Source organism: Cariama cristata, unplaced genomic scaffold, assembly GCF_000690535.1.
Source record: "Cariama cristata isolate BGI_N322 unplaced genomic scaffold, ASM69053v1 scaffold3390, whole genome shotgun sequence".
Taxonomy (NCBI): Eukaryota; Metazoa; Chordata; class Aves; order Cariamiformes; family Cariamidae; genus Cariama; species Cariama cristata.
The window spans coordinates 132637-155673 of NW_009596204.1; the positions used below are offsets into that span (position 1 = coordinate 132637).

General features: G+C 37.5%; 1 protein-coding gene across 1 annotated transcript in view; it reads right to left on the reverse strand.

The window, feature by feature from the left end:
- Positions 1 to 1064: 1064 nt before the first annotated feature.
- Positions 1065 to 23037, reverse strand: part of CALCRL (calcitonin receptor-like) — a 28347-nt gene continuing 6374 nt past the window's right edge. The window contains exons 5-12 of the mRNA XM_009704961.1: positions 22260 to 22351; positions 17203 to 17329; positions 15583 to 15736; positions 14302 to 14362; positions 14113 to 14179; positions 7825 to 8043; positions 7424 to 7465; positions 1065 to 1335 (exon numbers count right to left, since the gene is read on the reverse strand). Of these exons, the coding sequence (XP_009703263.1) occupies positions 1114 to 1335; positions 7424 to 7465; positions 7825 to 8043; positions 14113 to 14179; positions 14302 to 14362; positions 15583 to 15736; positions 17203 to 17329; positions 22260 to 22351 (984 nt within the window). The 3' untranslated portion in view covers positions 1065 to 1113. The remainder of the gene's footprint in view (positions 1336 to 7423; positions 7466 to 7824; positions 8044 to 14112; positions 14180 to 14301; positions 14363 to 15582; positions 15737 to 17202; positions 17330 to 22259; positions 22352 to 23037) is intronic.

Below are 23037 nucleotides of genomic sequence, written 5' to 3' on the forward strand. Positions count from 1 at the left end.
TTAGTCTGAATCTCGTAACACTGGCTTTTAAAGATAGTATGTCATTTGCACTGCATTTAGTCTTACATGTTCTTCTTTGACAAAATAAAAGCCACAAAATTAATCAAAACTTTTCCCCAAGAATGAAGGAATAAATTATCAAGCATATGGCCAGGGAAATACTTAAAAATAAAACAACAACATGACTACAACAAATTCTGTATATACTATTTTCCCGTTAAGTAAATTCCTTAAGCACTCCGTGAAGTTCCACCAGCTTCAATTACATATTAGTGTCTGGAAGTATTTACAGTTGTTCAGGTTACCGCTTTTCTTTCAGGCAGTAAGGCCTCATTGGTCTTGTCTGTGTTAAAGTCAATAAGAAACTTCCATAAACTTGAAGAGAAGGAGACACTCCTGTACGTGCAAAAAGAGTTTAAATAAAATTGCTCAAAACTTGCTGTAAAATACTACACTGCAGTACAGAAGGAAGTACTGCTCACTCTATGCTTGATTTAAAATAGTGGAAGAAACAAACTGGCCAACCCAAAGCATCATATCTTTGAGTCTGTTGTCTCGGACCACCTGCTGGGCTTTTTTGACAGCCAAATACTAGGCACAAAATTAACCTGGACAATCTGTTGTTACTATTGCACCTACTTTAACTGTTTTCCTTTGTCCTGGTTTAGGTGGAATTAAGACAATACAGTATGGTATTTACACTCTAAGATTCTATAGGCAAATGAAGTGGCTTCAACACAACACCATCTAATACAAATTTCCGAGAAAATAAGAAATCCTTCATTGATTCCCTTTGTACAAAACATTGCCAACTTTGTCTACACAGTAGAAACTGAACAGGCAAAGTTTGTATCCTTATATAAATGCACATACATATATAGATAGATATATATATGTACAGATGTCCATACTATATAGATACACAGAAACACAAACATATGTATATACGTGTATATATACATACATATGAAAAAAAGACTTGTTGGTTTAGTTTGCATCATTCAGGAGAATAAGATATCCCAAGTTAGGTAAAATCTTCTGGCCGTGAAGTCATTAAATCAAACTTGGAGTTCACAAGGGTAAGCGTGCTGGCGTAGGCCGAGCCCTTGGCAGTCAACCATACAGCTTCTCCGTTTTTAAAACTACGCTCTCCATGTCATGGTAGCCCTTCCCATTTAAATGTTCACTGGTGCAGTCATGATTGTAGCTGTAGCCTTGCACGTCGCTGATGGACGATACGGTGTAGGAAGCGGTGCGCGTGGCGTCCGAGTGGCTGAAGCTGTGCTCAAATTGGATTTTGTACTGATTCCAGTGTCGCCTTAAAACAGCTTGGACCTATGCCAGAAAACACAAAGAAATGCATGTAAAACCTGTGGAAAGGCACCATTGGACTTCATTCTTTGATCCATGAGTGCCGTAATAACTGTGTCTAAGCAAACGAGGTAGTAAGGCTCAGTAGTCCTGGAAAATGGGGATACCTACATGTCCTCTGTCACAGATTTACAATTTCAGGCAAATTTGGTGTGAAATAATTACATTTTACATTTGTATTGTACTAGTTGCTCTGGAAAAGCACAGATTGCAGGAGGAGCAGCAGTAACACAATTTTATGGTTTTTTCCCTGTGGGCTGAATTCCAGTGCGGACAGACAAGATATTTACTGGTGAGAAAAAAAAAAAAAGGTCATTTCTATTTACCCTGATATGCAAAGGGCCACATCCTCAGCAGCTGTAAATTCTTACGCTCTCAACAAACCACAATTTACATTTGCTATGGTTCTAGCACAAGCAAGCATTTCTTCATTTCTGACCATATCTTAATCAAATGAATAGAAGGACAATTTCCTGACCTCTGTATTTCTACCAGGGTTAAAAATAAAGCTGGTAAAATAGCTGAAGGCCCCAGCTGGTTTACATGTCTCCACTGAAAGGATGTTATGTTTATCATAGCCTTCCTCTCCTACAATATGGTTAAACACCTGTGCCTATTGGATTGATGAAGCATCACATTCATGAAATTCACATGGAATTAGTCTTTCAGTGAAGATGCCAAGTGAGGAATGCTGAGAATGGTAATAGCTATTGTTGGTGCTTTGTCAAAATTTTTTTTTTTTTTTAGTATTAAAAACCCTGCCCACAGACCATGAATATTTGATTTCCTCATCAGCCAAACTTTGTACGCAAAGCGTTCACACATTGGCAAAGCACTGACTTTCAGGAAATGCTGGGGGGACGCTGACACTCATGTTTGTCCAGCAGTACCCCCCAAATCACAGGCCTCAATCACAAACATAACCCACATTTCACGTTGTTACAAACAAAAGGACTAAACAGGGAACAGCAATTCCCCAAGTTAAATGTTGATACTGTAAGCAAATAGTTTTAGGATTTTCCATGTGTCTCCAGGGTTTCTTTTGTGTTTGCGTTACATTTCCCTACCACAAAAAACTTCTTTTGTCTAATTTTACTCTATCTTTAATTATGAAAAACAAAAATCAATAGAAGAAAAGGAATGTAATTTTTAGACTTCCTGCAGCCTGGTATCAGAATCCTCTGTTTAAAAGAGAACTTCACATTTCTCAAAATCCTTACAAGGAAAACATAAAAGGCTAAGGGAAGTATCAACTGAGTAACATAAGAAATTAGTACTATAGGGCAAAGGAGATGCTCTTTTACTGTTCATAAAATCAGTCCAGTCCCCTCAAAACATCTAAACACAAGAGAAATCAAGTGTCTTAATACTTCTGAGTATCTGATCTTACCATTATTCATACCAAAATTCTGTATTTCTTCTGAGCTTAAATGGAGAGTTCTTGTTTCATCACAGGAAGTTTTTGATTAATTAATTTGTATTGCATAGCAATATATGGTCTTAAATCTTCACACGGTGAAATCCATTCCCTGTAATCCCTCATAAAGCGAAGACAAGAAGCGTGTTCAAAATTCCATCTTTTCCAAGAAGGAAGCTTGGAAGGTATTTTTTAAAGCGTATCAGTCAATCTGTGCATATCACTAAGCTGTGTCCCATTTGTTCTCTTTTCTATAGTCAATTACCTCAATAAGATCAGTACTGTATTGTAGACACACATGCAAAAAAAAGTTACATATTGAGCGATTTTCACTTCAGACAAGATGCCTTGAGATGGGAAAACGTCAGCAACTGCACCTAAATGGCTTATCCAAGGTCAAAGAAGTCTGTTGGCAGAACTGGGAAATAAACCAGACTTACCAAGTTGCAAAAAAACCTCACACTCAGGTCCCCTCCCACGCTTCCTCGTGGTTGCTTCAGTAACGCTTGCTTGTTTGTCTTATTTTCAATGGTCAGTGTTTGTAAAGCAGTCCTACAGGATATCAGTGCCCAGAGCTCAAGAGAGCCATCACTAGCCCTGCAAGGCAGGTGCCTTGACCACCAACAGTCAGTTTGACTTGCTCTCTGGCCAGCGACAGCTTGCTATAATAGTGTTTCCTCTACGGGCAAACGCCGTTCCCTCTGCACCCGCCCCGTGCCCGTCAGGCTCTGTCGGTGCTTTTCTAACTCAGCCGCGTGGTCCTGGCGTTCCTCCCAAAGCCTCCCCATTATGGCTGCAGCAGTATTTCACCTCTGTCCCACTACACGTCTGGTCTTGTAGGGTGTCACGCCCCTTCACTTATTGTTACTGTCTTTCAGTCTTCTCTAAACCATCCAATCAAGCATTTATAGAAGGAGATGGGAAAAATCAATGAGACAACTAATTTTCACCAGTAATTATACTCTGTTTAACAATATGCGTGTCTACCCATGAAGTGAAAACAGAACTGTTATTGCTCTCTCCTCAGCTTTGAGCACTCGCACAGAAGGGTTAATTCTGCCTAGGAGGGGTAGTGCTTTGTTACAAGGAAGAGTATTAAGCCACGCATTTAATGAAAGAGCGTAACAAAATAAATATAATAGTATTTCTCAGTCATTAACAGAGATGACAGCTCCAGCTGGAAGGTTCTTGTTTTCTCACCTTATTAGTTAGTAATGGCTTTTTGATGAGTTTTCATGAAGGGCTCCTTCCAATCAGCTCTTGACCGTACCAGTAGCTTGGTGTTCAACATAGCACAAATTGAACAGCTCAGTAGCCAACAAGGAGAAAAAAAAAAAAACAAACCCACAATACGACCTCACCTATTGATAAAGGGATTGTATAATCCTGCAGACCTGAGACCGTAACCTTTACTGCAACATTTCTATAGACCAGTGGAAGGAAAGAAAAAACCCCAAACTCCACAAACCTTCATCACTATTATCACCTGCTATTAATAGCTCAATAGGAATCTTTTATTTAGCAGCAATCTGGGACAAGCTTCTCCTCTGACTGCAGCCTGTGTCACCCCCAAGGCTGCTCTAGTCCAACTGGAAATGGAAAACACGAGGCAACAGTCGAGAAGCATCTCGCTCTGTGGGATGCTGGGACATAAGCGGAATGCGAGTGTCCTTAGGGAAGCCCTGCCACAGAAGACAAAGACGAAGGGTTTGCGCGTACGCTCCTGTCTGTATGAGGTTTGGGACAAACAGCTGCAGTGCATGTTAGAACCAGGTCTGACAGACCACCCCTGGCTGCGCTGCTCAGGAAGCCTGGAGATGTTCCTTGGCTACAGTCAGCAGGAGATACCAGCTATTTTATTTACATCTCTCAGTTCCTTTCCACTAGAGCTCTCTGCTAGGAGACCACTTTTACTCCCTTTTTTGCCAGAGCTGGCCTGCAAGCCACCACTTGAACAGGGCTTGGCTCCTGATATTTGGTATAGAAAACATTAAAAGATACAGTAGCAGATTCAGACAGAAAGAAATTAGCGCTTGTAGCTTTTTTAATTGCTAATTTCCCACTGGAAACTCTTTGCCCCATGGTCAGTGTCAATTCTAATATCAGTATTCACCCTTAAACCATGAACTTGCTGCAGGCAAGCATTAACACCATGCTCTGACTCCTGTTGTTCTGTACAGTCTCTAGTGACAGGTGTGCTATGACAGGTGATAGTAAAGAAGCATCCTGTACACGACAGCTAAGCCGCGGTTGCAGGCTTTGTTCAGGCACCGGTACGACGGCGAGACTGTAATGGCAGCAAAGCACACGTGTGCCTGCAGGCTCGCATGCCAGGAGCAGAATCTTTTAGTAGACAGAGGAAATACGGGGGGGTTTTTTTCTGTGCAGATATTTTTTTCCTAACTGCGCTGTCATTCTCCCCATGGATTTCCTTACTGATACAGTTGTTTATAAAGCAATAAATCCCTTGAACCAGGTGTAATGAAAAAAAATAAAATTGAATAGTTGTCATTGAAGCACTGAATCTAAAACAGGTTAAAAAAGCATAAATTTCCACTCTGTAAAGAGCAAATACAGACATGTATGTTTAACTGACAATGTCCAGGTATAGGGTCTAAAAATTAAATGCCCCAATTAAGAAATGTTAAAATGGTTACATCCCCCTTTTAACGTTATCCCGCTGGCAGATGTTCAAGAGTGATTAAACTGTTACCGTTTGTAGGAGCTGTGGAAGAGCTCGTCTTTTACCACTGATCAGCTCATGGTGAATTTAGGATACCAAATTAGAGGGGTGACTCAGGTTTTCTTTTCTTATACAGCAAAAGAAAGTGTGTACAAAATATGAGTTTGTAACAATGGAATATTAACAGATACAATTCTTACTGATTATATCAGATTTTAAAATTAGGGTTTCGACTTGTTTAAGTAATAAAGTAGCCCCAGAGGACCCACAAGGATTAAAAAGCAGAACTGAAAAGTGGACAATGTTTCATAGAAACTGCAGAGATTTCAAAAGGGTTCCCCCCCCCATTTTGCACTGGAGCATAACAAATTCTCTGTTTAATTTTTTCCAAAATCTGTTTCTAGAAGGCATTCTAAAGTATAAAATTTAGAAGGGAAGGAGTGTGCGAAATATCAATGCTGAATATGCGCAAGTGATCAAATCAGATCCAGAATGCTTGATGATGTGTTCTGCTTTGAATCAAGTATGTAAGCAGGGACTTCAACCTGGATCTATTTTATATTAAAACCAGATCCAAACCACTACCCCATCCCCACTAAACTGGGAGAAAATCTCTCTTCATCTTTTCTGCCTTCTTGGCAAAAAAAAGGAAAACAAAAAAACCACACCACCAAAAGAAGAAGAAGAAAAAAGAAAATAATTGAGACACACATTTCTGAGGGGAATAAAAATAAACATTGAAAACCCATAGAATTTTCTTTGCAATTCAGTCAGCTTCAGACTTCAGAAGAGAAAGAAGGATGATCTGCATGAATCAATTCTAGTATTAGCCAAATATTTACCTGGAAGTAAATATGACTGTCCAGTAACATTACATCAGCACACTGACACAATTTTATAACTTCTGAAGAAAGAAGTTAAGAGTTCAGTTGCATGAAAACATCTGTACTCACACACATCTGCTTACAGCCATATACTGCAACTGCACCAAATGTAGAACAAAGATGTGTAGGAATAAGTTTAGGGTTGTAAGTGTTCCTCTGTCAAAAATGTTTGAAAAGTACTAGGTAGTTTTTCGGTGGGGTGCGTTTGTTCATTTGTTGAGGAGGGGCTGGGGAGGTGTTTGCAAGCAAAAGTCATATTAATAATTTAACATATCTATTTCTTAGCCTTTCTACAACTTTGATCTCTGGCCCTGTAGGCATACTCTCAAGTACAGCTTGGAGGTCGGAGTCTCTAGATGAAAGTCCTTGTGTGCACTCCAGAATTACTGGACCTTGAGCTGTTCAAGACAACAGCAAAGCTGTGTTACTGAAATAGTGACATCATCTAACTTAAGAACAAAGAAGTTTGTTCCTGGAATTGACAGATAATGGTTTCTTAAAAGTGCACTTCTTATTCAACACAAGTTTCTGACCTCAGCACAGTAAGCTATTAAGGTTTGATTTTTGGAATGATATTTTTCAGCCTAAAATTTTCCCAAAGAGCTATCATAACACAACAGTACCCAGCACAGCAACAGATGCACAATATGCTCTATTCCTAAGAAAGACCAAACACAGTGATTCCTCAGGATAACAGATGCTATACAGCTCCTAACATAGACAAATGTACCTTCTGGATATTGAATTACATTTTACTTTTATATGATATTTATTGAGAATTTATATCAAAGCAACAAGTGTCTTCATTACCTTATATAATCAAAAGACATGTATATTGCTCAGCACAAAAGAGTCAGTCCTAAAGAATTTGATGCCACAAATGATGGTGCAGTCTTTCCTAAGCTCTTGGCAGTCAGATTATTTTTTTGAATTTTTTTTTTTTACCTGACAAATTTAGATTTAGAAACATTTTTAAGTTATTTAAGAACTACCATCTCTTTAACTGCTGAAACAAAACTATGTACAATAGGAAAATTAATATAAATATATTAAAAACTGTTACTGTACCTCTCCATTAAAGAAGCAGAAAATTGTAGCCACCAGTAGACCCTGTAAAATAAAAAGATTCTGCTTTATTTCACATGCATGTCGGTTTTTCCAGGTTTGAGATAATTAGAGGTTCCTGATAAAATTCAGATATAGATAGCAAAGAAAATGCAGCACAAATCTAAACTTGGTGAAATATTTCTAAAAATAACACCACTAAAAAGTATTAGGCCAGCTAGCTACCATGATGTTTCTTTCCTTTAAGAAATGAAAATTCAGCATAATGAGAAAGTTACAATCATTTATAACAAAATTGCATTAAGGTCTTTAAAAATGAAAACACCATGATCGTTTCTCTTATTTGCTTCACATGCCAACAGCTATCTAGCTCAAGGGAGCAAAAGCTGTTTAATGCTTCCTACCTGGTAATGCATAAGGATATGCATCACATAGTCATACACTTCCTCAGCGATCCGGCCTTCTGGTCGCCATGGGAACAGGACAAATTCAATGCCAAGCAGCGGAACAAGAATCAGGGTGGCTCTCACTGCTTTCATGTACAGGTTGGATTCTGCCTTGTGGGTGTCTTTCAGCTTGGTTATGAGAACACGAACGATATTCCGCAGGAAGTAAAGATTCACCTGTTGGAAAGGGAAATGACACTGAAGGCAGTCTGAAAAATAATCCCATGCACTGTTTTGTGATACTAAACCCCAGACGACTCAAGAAAACTCGCACTTGGTGGGTAGCGTTGTGATTGTACAATAAACATGAGTTAAAACTCTCTGAAAACACCTTTAAGTATCTGAGATGTGGCTCTAACATCTGATCCACATCCATTCCTCTAACTCATTAGACCTTCGGTCTCCCAGTGTTAACAACCCACATGCCTTTTGCTCTGCTATTGCAGTAACAGAACACAAGTGAATGCTTAGGGGTTTAAAAATGATCTTTTTGGGTTGGTCAAGAAAGGATGACACTTCCCTCTTTGTATTTAAATACTGTTCTTTAGGAAGCTACTTTTTTATTTTTCAAACATGAATTTGACATATCTATAAAGAAGAAAAAAATCAGATTTGTAAAAGAAATAATAAAAAAAAAAGAGAAATAAAATTTGCAGACAAAAAGCTGCTACGAGGAACTGCATACTCCTGTAGACAAACAGCAGATTTAACATTCTCACAGTGGCCAAGGGTTGGATTTTTGAATCATTCATCAGAACTGCAAACGAGGCAAGTGCTGAGATGGTGCTTTACATTCTCATGCACTCTGAACCTGATTATTTGCATAGCTATTAAGGCTTTTTTTAAGAGTGGTGTACATCTGTTCATTCTGTTTGACAAAAAGAAAATCCCACACTGAAATCACAACCATGCAGATTGTATCTTTCAACACGTGAGTACTTGTCATAAGCAACCACAAAACAAATACTCACGCATGTATGTCCATGTGCGTGTATATACACACACACACCAGCCTTAGGGTGTGAGTAACCAGAGCAACAGCAACGTTTGGTTTGATTACACTCTGATTTTGTCTATCGTGCAATAATGGCACTCCCTTACAGAACCTACAGCTAGAAGAGAGCTTCAGAGCTCAGCCAGTCCCATCTCCTTGCCCCAGGGTGCAGAGGGAAGACAATGCTGCTTCGGGGACCCACTAGGGACTGGAGAGACTTTAAGCCTGGTCCCTTCTCTCTTCCAGATAACCGTCTGTCCTTCCCAACAACTATCTAGAGACAAAGCAGGGGCGAGGGAAGGAGCCAGCAGACAGATGGACAGATGACTTCTCCCTTCCAAAAGGACTAGGAATTCCTGGTCTAGGAGGAGGCCTCTTTCTTGCTGTAGGACAAGTGCAAACAGGGAATCAATCCATTTCAGATCCATGTGTGTCGTCATGTCCTCCACAGCCCTGGCAGGATTCTTTCATGTCAGTTAAGTTTTTCAGAATAAACAGCTGTGTATTGTTATAGCAACACAGCCCTTGACAGATATGTGAAGTTATTTATATTCTACTTACATGCTATTTAAATCATTTTAACAGGAAATTGTTTTACATAGGAAACTATTGCATGAATTTGTCCTGGAAGTCTCCAGCTACCTTTAAGCTTTGTTTAAGAAACCAAGGTCTTCTGATTCTTTCTCAAGGTGTTTATTTAGATTTTATGCTGCCCACGATCCTCATCCAACTTCCTATAGTACACGTAGACAATAAGTCCTTCCTCCATTTCTAAATTTAATCCTTCTCAAATCTATTACTTGAACATCAACATGTCTCAAACACAGAGTTTCCAGCCCTCTCGTGTTTTGGTAGCATGGTCGATTCCTATAACACTGCCCTTGAATGCTAACTGACAATGTAAGTCGCAGCAGCCAGGAGTAAAATGCCACCCAGCAAACTATTTAATTTACAACATGTTGAAGTGCACAGATTCTTTCCAATTGTTCCACTTACCCACCAAAACCTAAAAAGCACAAAAATAAGCGTACAAAGAATTTGCAAATAGATATTAGGATAAACAGAAAAGATGAATGAGGCAAAGCAGAGGACAGAGTTGAGAACAGTATGTATCAGTAAAAGCATGCAGCACCAACTTTTGATGACTATCTCTTCTGTCACAAAATATAGTGAGACCAGGATGAACTGAATTCTTAATTAAAGTGATGAGAACAGTCTTGATTTTAGCAAGGTAGTGAGTAGATTTTTACATTTAAGCAAAAGTAGGCCAGTGGAACTACTCACGTATATACTATCATCAAATTGACTGTGATGGTTTGGAAAACCCCAAAGGAGTCCTGTTGTGCTAGCTGCAGTATGAACACAGAGTAAAATACTGCCAGGTCCACAGTGACCTGAAAATCGAACCAGGCAAATGGACAAAATGGAAACAAAGGCAGAGAAGGCAATCCTAGATAAAAAGAAATGTTGGTGCCTATACTGGGAACTTGTAGAATTTAGGTTCTGCCTAAGAGTGGCTGTGAACTTAGCTGAGCTTTTAAGTCAGTAGGTGCTGCAGTTCTTGTATTAAACTCTCCTCAAGCCCTCTGATATTTCTACTTCTCTGCATGTTGACTTTGTGTGAAGAAGTATGGTAATCCTTATGAGCATGTAGGTTCAAATTCTGTTTAAATTCGTCCTTAGGATGATATAAATAGACCATTCTCAACTCACAACACTCAGATATTCTTAGATACTAGGTGGCAGCCATTGCTCAGCTTTTAATATAGTTATGCACCTTCGGATCTTAGCCTGCTTGAGCCTGGCTTGCTTGGGTAGAACACCTGTATGTGCTCCTGAAGATGTTTTATACCTGGTCTGTGGACATTTCCAAGGCTAGGTATACGAATGCTAAGCATTCGGCTTCTAAACTCTTAAACCTTATACTGAGTCCAGCTTAAAGTCATTAAATAGGTCAGCAACAAAGCTAGGAGCCCCTGAACTTCCTTCTAGTACACGTTCACTGAGAACACTTGCTTCTTCTGCTAAAAGAATTTGCATCTGTAAAAGGCTGTCAGTCTAAGACACCAATACATAACATTATTATAGGGCAAAATAAATATCCCTGTAGTATTATTTATATAAATAATGACATACCTAAATCAAAATCTACTCTTTTAGTGGCACCAACACAAACTAAATCACTAGTGCACTGGCACATCTGAAACATACACTGAAATCCCTGCTGCTTTCACTGAAGTTCAAACTCACTGTTTTTTCACACTCATCCCCTTCATTTTGATTAATATTCATCCAGTGTAAAAACTAACATCACCGTCTACTGTTTCATTCCCACATTATTTCTTTAATTGTGGTTGCTTAGGCAAACAGTTGTAATTAAACGGTCAACTGAAGCCAATTCCAACCAAAATGCAACCTATGCCTGCTCCCATTTCCAGTTTCTTTGGCAGGGATCTGACCACAGTTACGTAATAACAGGGACCATAAAAGCAGCATTATTGTTAACTTCATGTAATTGTAGGATTTTCAGTGATGTACAAGAGTTAAACTCCCACTGGCTTCTGCCAATTCTCCCTGGCACCCACTTGACAGTCCTCTTCATGTTCTTTGAGATTTTGCTCTTGCAAATAGAAACAGTGTCTTCTCCCTTGTTATCTAATTTGCAGTTTAATATTGTTGCTTAAATGTCTACTAAAGCAGGTCATGCTTAGTAAAGTGTGGAAATTGTATCTGGCAAGCAAGCTGCTTAAGCAAATGAGGGTTCTGTTCACAAAGCCTATGCAGATGTATCTCATCTAATGCCTTTATCTCTGGCTTGTCTTTTCTGAATTTACATATTTCATTTTTTATTACCAGAAAGCAAAACAACCCCTTTAAGGTACTTTCACATCACTGGCAAGATGTGTAGTTGTGTTTAATCTTTGTTATTCCTACATAGTTTCCAAATAAATTTACGGATTGTACTGAGGCAAAGAAAAATGCAAGAGAAACACCTTCAGTCAGCTGATGATAAATATAGGAACATCAAAGGTATACATAATTGTAAATTGCAAAGAGAATGGACAAAGCTTCTGCCCAAACCAACCCCACAGAAGCCTTTACTATGCCTCCAGTAAAATCACAGAACATTCTTAGTGATGCCTTGAATGGAAAGACGAATTGACAGTTTGGGACTGATCCAGTACGTTCCAAACCGGTAGGAGTCTTACCACTGTTTCCAGTGACTTTGTGAAGGCCACTGCTGGGAAGGAGAAAATTATCTTAGATCCTAAAATGTGTTCACTTCGTGGTAGATGGTATAGTCTCATGACTTTTACATAAATTTTTCTGTTGTTGTTTAAGCAAACTCTGACTAATACAAATTATATTTCAGCTCTAAAAAGCTTTACTTAAGTGACATATCTGTGAAGAGACAAAGGAAGTAACAACCCACAAGGCAATGCAGAATAGCGTACTTTTTGGGGTGAAATACAGCACCACTGAAGTGAGCAAAAAAACCCAACCCAACCCTATCCCTTTCTGTGAAAATAGGATTTCACCTTCTGTGTAAATTAGAGAGAAGAAAAATAGAAAGGATTTAGAATTAGTTTTAAATTTACAAATTAGAGCACTAGTTTAAACGTCTTTACATGAACATATATGGCAGACCTGACTAACAGGACAAGAGATTATCAGTAATAATTCACATCCCAAGGGCCATGGATCTCAACAATTTAATGGGGATTGTGTCTGGCTTCCCATGCAGAGGACCTCAGGTGTGTCACGGTATCAACACAATCTTCAAAATATAAGTTCACCAGCTAATTTCACTGTGAATGAAAATGAGTCACAAGAATCACAGGATTTACGCAATGGTCTTCAGAAAGAGTTCTCTATGTACAGAACATGCTCTGCAAATATTCATTGACAATTTAAGATTAGAGGAAGTTTTGAGGGTGGCAGAGCGCTGGTACAGGCTGCCCAGAGAGGCTGTGGAGCCTCCTTCTCTGGAGATATTCAAAACCCGCCTGGACGCCATCCTGTGCAACTTGTTGTAGGTGACCCTGCTTTGACAGGGGGGGTGGACTGGGTGATCTCCAGAGGTCCCTTCCAACCCCGACTATTCTGTGATTCATGTAGATCAGAAACTCAAATTATTTCCAATAAGTTACTTAATGTTTTCATTCTCAATTAATTTCCTTGCATGAACCGAAAAGTCGTAAGAAAAGTCAGCAGACATGTATACAATACTTTTGCAAGATCAGCTTGAAGCTTCTGTTACAACAAGAGATGACTGTAATATATAGTCAGCAGCCAATTCCACTCAAATATAGAATGCCTCCACACTGCAGCATTCTCTGCATTATGCATTCATAGATATTAATTATGTAGATAGTTATGTAAGTAGGTACATATTAGTATTTTCTTTTATTATGCACCTATTTCTATTTAGCAATAATCTATGGACCGAATTTCATAGGTTAAATTCAGTCCTAGTATACCAAAGTACAACAATGATTTTTATACAGTGGTGTCTTCAGTTACTTAGCTAGAATTTAATTTTTTTTTGTAGCAAACATTCACGTAATAGAGCTGGCTTACACTTATCTTACAGTGTACAACAGAGCACTGCACTCTAAGATTTGACGAGAACTAATGAAGCAAAGGAGTTGCAATAGCCCGGTGGCCAAAGCGAGCACTGCTATATTAGTATCAGAACAGGGGCAGTCACAGATACTTGCAGAACTCTTTCCACTGGTTCTTTCCCAAGGGCCTGCTCTAGTTTCTCTCCATCCCATAATCCCACCCACAGTCAGTCCTGACACTCAAGAGCCCCCTTTCTGAAGCTCAGTGAGGCCCAGTCCGGTACCTGTTTGGCCACATTAACACAGTGACACAATGATGCTCGTAACAGGGTCAACCTGGTAAATGCCCTGGGCAGTGAGAAAGCATTCTCAGCTAAAGGAAGGATTTGAACATGGCCCTCCAGTACTCCAGGTAATATTTAGTCCTTCCTTTTCACTAGCATTTAAGTGGAATGAGAATCAACACCGCAAAACCTGAGGTTCTCAAAGGACCAGGGGTACAGCTCCTTAATAAGGCCAAGACTTGTATACCTTGTGTGTCTAAGGCACCTACTGGGTTAACTGACAGTCCTGCAACTGACAGTGACCTGTAGACATTAGTTTTAGGCTCTTAGCAACTTTATAAGCCCATGAAGAACAGCCAGAAAACAAACTAGAAAACCAAATTATCATCTGAAAAATGCATACCAACAGAGCAGCACAAATAGGGCCATGGATGATGTACAGCAGGTGAGTATCAGAGCTGATCCAACAACTAGAGAAAACAAATAGGAAAAGAAAAAACATTCGGCATTTTATTATCCTTTTTTCCTTTTTTTTTTTTTTCCTTTCACTTAAATAAAACAGTTTTGCAAAGCAAGTTGAGGTGCTACTTACTTGTCATTGTAATATAAACTTCTAGCAACGGCATGTATGCAGGCAGGGATCAGTGGAAAACCTGTGAAGAAAAAAACCACAATACGTAAACCTGCCTAATAACTAAGTAAACTTGCAACTCTTGCAGGAATCTTCCGTATTTTCACCTCATCCAAGCTATATACCTGCAGAGCAAACAAAGTAACAGAGACCAATTCCATTTCTATTTTCTCAGATTTCTTTCTAAGTGGTGTATGAAACTTTATTCCCACTGTCTTGCCAGGAAATGCATACCAACACACAGAAAAAAAAGACAAATCAAATTATAACTTTTTAGAATGCAACAATCAATCTTCATTAACACAGACTTTTTCAGACTGCAGGTTGCAATAATGCTAAATAGGTAGGTAATATTAAAGAGGTAATTGTATATACAACCATAGCTTTAATGCTATGATTAACGATGTTGATCGTGTCCTCAGTGGTACTTGCTGGGTATTCAGAAAACAAGGTCACCTGCAAAACAAATTTGAAATCAGACTCTGGAAATCAGGCCAAAATCAAAATTTAGAAAGAATAAGCAAATTAGTTATCTGACGTCCTTGATGCAGAAACTGCTGAGCACCTATGATCTTTTAACCACATGTCAGCTGTGTCTGTAGTGGGACAGCTAGCGACCCAGGTACCAAATCATGTTATAGCTGAGTGTGCCAACACACTGAAGCGGAGCAGAAAGCCCTCATTTGCACTTTGTGAATATGCTGTCGTGCATTATTTGAAATGACCAGGTGTGGCTTGTTAGTTTTGATACTGATATTACTTGAGATCTTCAGCTACAGCTATTCTGTGTTTGCTTAGTGAACAATACAGGTCAAATGGAACTGCTGGAAAAATAAATCCTTGACCATCTCTAACTCAGATCTGACCTTCCACCCTAGACATGGCGAGACTTCTCTGAAAACAAACATTCATTCCTGAATAAACATCTTTGAGATGAGGAACAATGAATAATTACTTCTTAATGTCTTTTTTATAATAGGAGACTATTTTCTCTATACAAAGGAGGAGTCGCTTCCTGACTCCAGAAATGTACAATCTCTCTTTCAGTAAAGATAGAGGTACATGCAACTTCCTACGTTAATATTTCTGAGGCTGTTAAAACAGTACAGACAAAGAAAAGGGGTGTGTCATCGTTGTACAAAGCTACCAGCTCAAAGAAGCAAAGGTGCAGATGTTCAAATTCTCACGAAAAGGAGGAAGAGATTGCATTGGCCTCAAAATACAGAAGGTGAAATTGCATACCCCAGCCGAGAAGGTAATACCACATCAAGTGTTGTTTCTCAGCAAAAACAGCCACCACAATGAGAGTATGCAGGTAAATGCCTTCACACAGCATCCAAAAGTAGTTGCAACCCATTAGGTACAGGTAGATGAACTGTGACACTTTGCAACTAACCTGCAGAAAAAGGCAGAGTACAATATAAATTTTTAAGTTGCAGAAATCTCAGAGTTTTATTTGCAAAATGGAAAAAAACACTGCTTGAGACAATGTTAATGTTTATTCTGGTTTTCACTACAATTACTCTGTGGCTTATTGTTTGTTTGGGTTTTTTTTGTTTGGTTGGTGTTTTTTTGTTTTGTTTTGGTTTTTTTAAATACTATTTTCTTGGAATTACAATTCCATTCTTTATGACGACAAAAAAGTTGGTAACTGAGTCTATGTTTTTATTGTTCAAACCTGAGGACCTCGAGAACCTCAAGCATGATAGTGGAAAGCTGTAATGATATTTTCCCTAATTGCAAACATTGCCACATTTGACCATTCCAGTCAACAGGAATCCTTAAATTACCTGATCGTAACCACACAAGAAAATGTACTTTGATGAGGGTAATCCCCTCTCAGATTCAACATTCATAACATATAACTACTCCAGAGAACGATTTACGTTTTTAAAATGCCTACAATACTTCCAATTTTAACCTAGTCATAACTACGGTTAGGGCCAGTTGAGAACTTGCATGGTAGGTTCTGGAAGGAAGCTCTCTTGTTGGCATGTATTTGTATTTAGCTTAATTCAAAAGATATTCTTCAATTGAAATGTTATAATACAACTTATTGTGAACACTAAAATATGTTTAACATTAGCAGCTCTCTCAAGCCTGTTTTCAAACATGTTGATGAGCTTTTACAGGAGAAACAATTTATCTTTTTATTTGATTCAGCTTCTGGAGTTTTGCCCTAACTTTCACAGAATTTAAATTTATCTTCCAGGTCTAAATAGGAATAAAGCCATAGTTAGGGATTTGTTTGTTTATGTACTTCTTTTTCAGATTCTTCTGTTGCTATAACTCCTAGCCTTTTGGGAGAGGCTACTGATTCACACTTACCCCAGTATTATCAGGAAACAAGAGAGAGAAACGTCAGACCCAAATGGACAGCTTTTTTATTTTTTACTTTTGGAATATAAGGGTCAGCTTTATCTCCTTTCACAAAAAAGAATTAATTAATCTCATTTCAACTGAAGATGGCAAAGATAAAGCTGTAGGAAAGTAGCTGACTGATCCAAAATATATCGCAAAGCTTTTTTCACTGCCCTTCCTTGGTGAATTCAACTGTAATAACTTTCCTGGCATCACCTAGAATAGGCTACTTTTTTGCAGTTGTTTCAGAGTAAAAGTAATTTGTAGAAATTCAGACAAGCAGTTCAGCAATTTCAAAACCTCAAATGTTAAATGACCAATCATTGTTAGACATGTTGTACTATGTAACATGGATACATTGTTACTGAACAGTTTACCCTCAGTAGATACATTTTAACCTCACTAGATACATTTTATCAACTGTTCACGTCTCATCTCTTCTGCGTTCCTGAAGTTTTTCACATACAAATCAACACGACTGCCAAATATACTTTCACTTACTGGATTAGTTGCAACTAGCTCCTGATTGTTGGCAACTGCCGTGAGTGAAATTATTGTTACAACAGAGTTGCAAACAAAAGAGAAAAATAGATTTTTATGCAGGGTAATCCTTTGGCAACTCAAGCTCCTAGAAAAGAGAAACAAGAACAAATGAATACACGAGGGGACAACATTGTGTACTTGGGGACAGCTCTGAAATGTTGAAATACTCAAGCTCTTTATTTTATTAAGACTTACATCAACCCTTTCTTCAGCTCGAGTCCAAATTTAATAGAATAATGTGAAAGGTAACACCTTCCCTTAAACGCCAACAGGAGGCAAAGCAAGTACTTCCAGTTCCAGCATGTTTACAGTGAAGGACCTGCTTTGTAGTGGCTGTCTAGAAAACATTTGAATAGCAATAGTATAACACATTTCAGAAAACTTATACTTTTTTTTTTTTTTTTTTTTTTTTGTCAGTGCCTGAAGAATTTCCCAATTAACAATCATACCAGAGCTTGAAGAAGGTGTCTTACCCTACTTTTCCATTTACCCAAACCTGTTAAGACATTTTGAGGATAATTCTTTTTTACTCACATTCTTGTAATTTTTCTTCCTTAATCCTATAGTTAGAGAAATACCCAAATAAGTAAAATAACGCAAATCTTATCTTGACTTTTGTATATAACTAAGTTATAAATAGTATATAGGATACAATTTAAAAAATGCAATATATACCTGCATTTAGTTGGGTTAATTTTCAAGGTTTGCTTTTGATCTTGCAATAAAATTAAAGAGAAAAATATCTTTGGAAGGGCTTTTTTTTTTTTAAACAGAGGTTCAATAATATTAAACAATACTAGAAGCTGAACATAGTCACAGCAAATTTCTCTTTATCTGCCATTCTAGAGAAAGCAGGTCTAACTTAGTGCCATTCCAATTCCTTTTTAATTTGGGGGCACAGGAGGGAGAAGAACCTTATATTTTAACAGAGAAATGCATGTATGGAACAGACACAAAAACTGGATGAGTAAATTGAAAACTGTTAAGAATGTGACAGATGAAACAAGATATAAAATGACCCCACTGAACAAAAGAGACAGTCAAAAAAGACCAGCTATAGAGGAGATTGTTCTTCTTGGTTGCTTTCTTTACAATTACCAAAAGAAAAGCGTATGAAGCACCCCACAGACACATGGAGTAAGTGAACAGGTTCAGATCTGCACAGTGCAATACCATGAATCAGGCAGAGTTTCTGCAAGCCAGGCCTTGGAGCCCTGAGACATTCTAAGCCTCACGTCACTAAATATGGGGGAAGGAAACCACTCTAGAGACCAGTACTGCCGTGCAGTACAACGAACTACCCTACATGAACCTCAGGTTGCCAAGTGCTATTTCCCTGAAGAAAACAGAAAAGAAAAAATGTCCAAAATAGGGAACACAGGTTTGGATATGAATTAAGTGATAAACTATATTCCATTAGGCTTTTTAACATTTTTTTTTTTGGTCTTTCATTTTAATGCCCAAAACACAGAAACTTTAGTTATTATAATATGCAGGTTTTTATGTTTTTTGAAATTTTTTATATGTGTGGTTGTTGGGGTTTTTTTTTCCCCTATACGGTTTATGTATGAAAAGAGAGAGGCAACACAAGATTCCAGCTAAGGGTTTTGTGTAAACAAGTCCTGAAAAACTCTGGAATTCTGTCTGCTTATTGTTAAGATTCAATGCACAGGCAAGGAAAAGCACGTACAGCTAATGGGGCCATCTCTCAGGGTCATCCAGCAGCTGTTCCTGTTGAATATTCAAACACACCCATCCACACCCACCTCCACCCATGCATAAAAGGATTGAAAAGATCACCGGACAAGAAAAAAGAAAGCAAGACTGATGACATTTAAAAATTAAGATTGCTTTTGGTAATAAAAGGATTTTTTCCTAAGCCTCCCCACCCTCCCCCTTCTGTTACCCTTCCTATACTCCTTTTTCTGACTGTTTTTCTTAATGACATAATATCCTTTAATCACTTAAATCTCATAATTGTGATCTAAGAACATTTGAATGACCTACCCCTGGATTAAGCCATGTGCAGTGAAATAAAACCAGACTTCCTGCTAAATCACTTATTTCCCTTCCTATTTTGACTTCTGTATGTCTTGGGCATTAGTGAAAAAATTAATTTCTCCAATATTTCTCCAAAAGAAGAAAGGTAACATTTTCAAAAGCCCCCAGATGTGTTTGAGATCCAGTTTTTTAAGGTATTCAAATACCGCAAAATTAAATCGTGAGATCCATATATGCACCTAAGGGCAATTATTCGTTCAGCCAAAATTAAAGTGACTCAGGAACATCTCTCTATCAATCTATTGTTTGGTTATTTGCCCACTCTTTAAGCTTAGCGTTGCTATCCTCTGAGAGTGCTGTCATGTGATTTGATGTGATGCTTGATCAACAACTCCTTTATTTCAGGTGGGGTTTTTTGGTTTGGTTGGTTTGGGTTTTGTTTGGGTTGGGGGGACATGTTTCAAATTAAAGCTCCCCTTTCTCTTAATTCACTGCTTTCTTAAGTTTTCTCTTGCCTTGTTTTTCTTTATGAAAACCATACAACTATTTTAACAGAAGGTTTATAATAAACATATGTATGATCTAGAGTATGTAACAGAATGAGAAACTGCAAGAAGTTACTTTTAAGTGTCATAGATGAATTTTCAGAGAAGAAGATTGGAGTTCAAGTTTATAGTCCATTTTATGCTATTAAATCAAGAACTCCAATCCACTTGGGCAACACAAGTCACAAATTGGACAAGTATTTCCAATGAGACAATTTTCTGAAGAAAATACAGAATTCCAAATGAAAAAGAGGCAAAAATCCATTTTAATCTTAAAAGGATTTCATTCAAAACCCAAATAATTGATACTTGAAAAGCTGAAGATATTTGAAAAAACACTGCAATTTTTCCTATGGAGAACAGTACCATCTTTCTAGTAAAACCTAAAGATATTCTAATGGAGAGCAATCCAGTAAATGTCATCTGGAAACTATCAATCGACTAACAGAATAGATTGTTTGGAAACATGACAAATTCAAAGGCACCTCCACACAATAGAAAAAAAAAAAAAATAATCCACCTGTTAAAGCTAAGAATAATTATACAAGCTTCAGCCGATACATAATACATCCTGGTATTAATCTAGATCCTTAAATACCCCTCTGGTACTAAAAATACTTTAGAGGAACTGTACAACCCAAGAGAACAGCTCCTAGAGGACTTTCTTTAGCTTCCTTTAAATTTTGTAATTTCCTTTTATATCCCAACATAACCACAATCTACAAAATGTGGTTTGTGGGTCTGAATTAATTCCATGCAGTTCTCTGAGGAGAGATGAACCTTCTACCAGAGGGAGGATACATCCCTGGGGGGGCTAAACAAACATGACATAGTTATCATGGTAGCAAAGCAGATCACCTGCTCTTGCATTAAGTGCCACAAGCTGAGATGAAATTGACTTGGTTTTCATATTACAGTGCAGAAAAAATTGTATCGTATTCCAAATCTTTTTGTTTTCTCCTGAGAAGACTGTCAAAACATTTTTCCAGTCACATTAGATATTTAGTCTGTTAAACTTTTTGTGACATTTATAGCAACAGCATAGCCCTTTTTTATGCAAAACCAAGCTTCTTATAAGGACTCAGAGACATTTCACATGTTGATTTTGCAGAGGGAAAGTGAATTTGGAGATGGTAAGCATTGTTTGAACAGGTCATATGCAAATAAATTGATTAAAAAACTCAAATGTTTTGGTTTGTCCTCATGAAAAGAAGTCAGAAAAAACTGAAAAGTCATCTTGAATATTGGATTTTATAAAGAGAGGCTATGAAGTTGAAACACTCTTGTTTGCTGGGGATTTGTGGAAATACTATCCCAGATTCTGGGGAAACAATGCATATCTAAATTAGACACACTATATTCAGCCAGATGTGACTAAAAAGGATATTTTTTTTTTTTTAATCAGAGATCTACTACCCCTACCTAATCAAAGTCCAGAGCATGAGAAAAGCAAAATCTGAGCTAGCCCCACAGTTGCTGGTATATGTGCTATTCACATTCAAATACTAGGAAAAAATAAAACAGAGTGAGATAGCAGGGTACAGTGGTAAGAAACAGGTAAGACAGTACAGTAGATCTGTATTATCCAATGAAAAACAACGCAGAAATGATTAAACGAGTGCCAGTTAACAAGGAAAACCTACACTGTGCAGTGCAGCTCTGTTCATGTGGCAACACTCCTGGTTTCAACTTTCTACTAAGCCTCATCAACTTCTTAAAAAGAAAAAGAAAAACAAAAACCCCAAAACAACCAAAACCAACCAACCAAACAAAAAAATTCAAAAAACCCCAAAAAACCCCAAAGACCCACCAAACCCCAAAACCCAAAAGTCTTTCATGGGAAATAAAAGTAAGTTCACAAAATGTGAAGTAATAAGATGACTAATTTTAAAAGACTTGTGCATTACATTACAAGCTGTTGTGACAGCAGTGATACACTGCTCAAACTTTCTTTCAAGAAGATAACATAGTAACTGTTAGTCAGTGGATATGACATAAATGTCATAATACAGTGGGTAAAAAAAACTGGATTATTTTTATTATTCCCATTCCTACTGTAGCTCTTAGACTTTTTACAGTTTATCTTATTTTGTGGCTATCTACTTTGGAATGTTACTGTACCTATCATATGTCATCGGTATTTTGGTTTCCATTTGCTTTTTAGTTTGGTTGATGCTTGGCATATCCACACTGCAACTTATTACTAAAAAAAACAAAACAATCAGACATTTTCCCATTTCTTATTTTCAATATATTCTACAGTTTTTAGTTTGAAGATTTGGGATTTCAGTTTCTAGAAAAGAAATCTAAAATTTTATTATTATGTAATATTCAATGCCAAAGCAATATATTGACTTTCTTCACCTTCTTGCTCCACTTAATTTCATTGTGATGGCTAGTGTTTCAAAATATTGAAACTAGGATTGATGTGACCACTGATATTTGGGAACGGATTTTAAACATACTTACTTAAAATAAAAGAATATGCCAAGAGAAATCAGAAGTGATGCAATTGAAAGACCATGTCCGATGATGGCCAAGTAATACAAATTCAGAGCAGTCTGCAATAGAAGGACAAAACCAAGCACCTGTGATGCATACAGAACTATTGTTGATAAAGCGTATACACTTCTTCTGCATATAAAATGACTATAATAGGATTAAGAAAATAAAAACATTGCAGATAATGATGAGTCAAATCTAGAATTCTGCAAATCAACATCTTACTAAAATATCTTTCTGTAGAACATGCAAGAGATTTGTTGAAATCATCACCAGAACTTACTTCTTAGCAGTTAAAAAAGTTAGGTTTCTAATATATACTGCTATGTTTTTTCTGAGTATTTACATAAATCTGGCTATTTATGCTACTGCATTGGGTGCATTCTTTTCTGAGGCTTGATTCATATATTAACACAGCTCTTAAGTGAAACATATGCTTCCTATATGAATTTATGTATTTTTTCCTCATAGAAGGTTTTTTTCTTATCATTTAAAGATACTTTCTTCAAAGCAAGCCATGATTATGATATTGGAAATTCAGTTTTCATTCTGCGCTTAAGGAAGTGCATGAAAAAACTTAGCAATGACTCAAAAACAGGGAAGACTAAACAGTCTTGTAAATAAGCCTACAGTCAAATTATAGAACTGTGAAAAGCTGGGTAGATAAAAAAGGTAACAATGGGGAACTAGTAAGTTAACATTTTTGCAATATATACAACATGTTATCATTAATTCTTTGAATTAA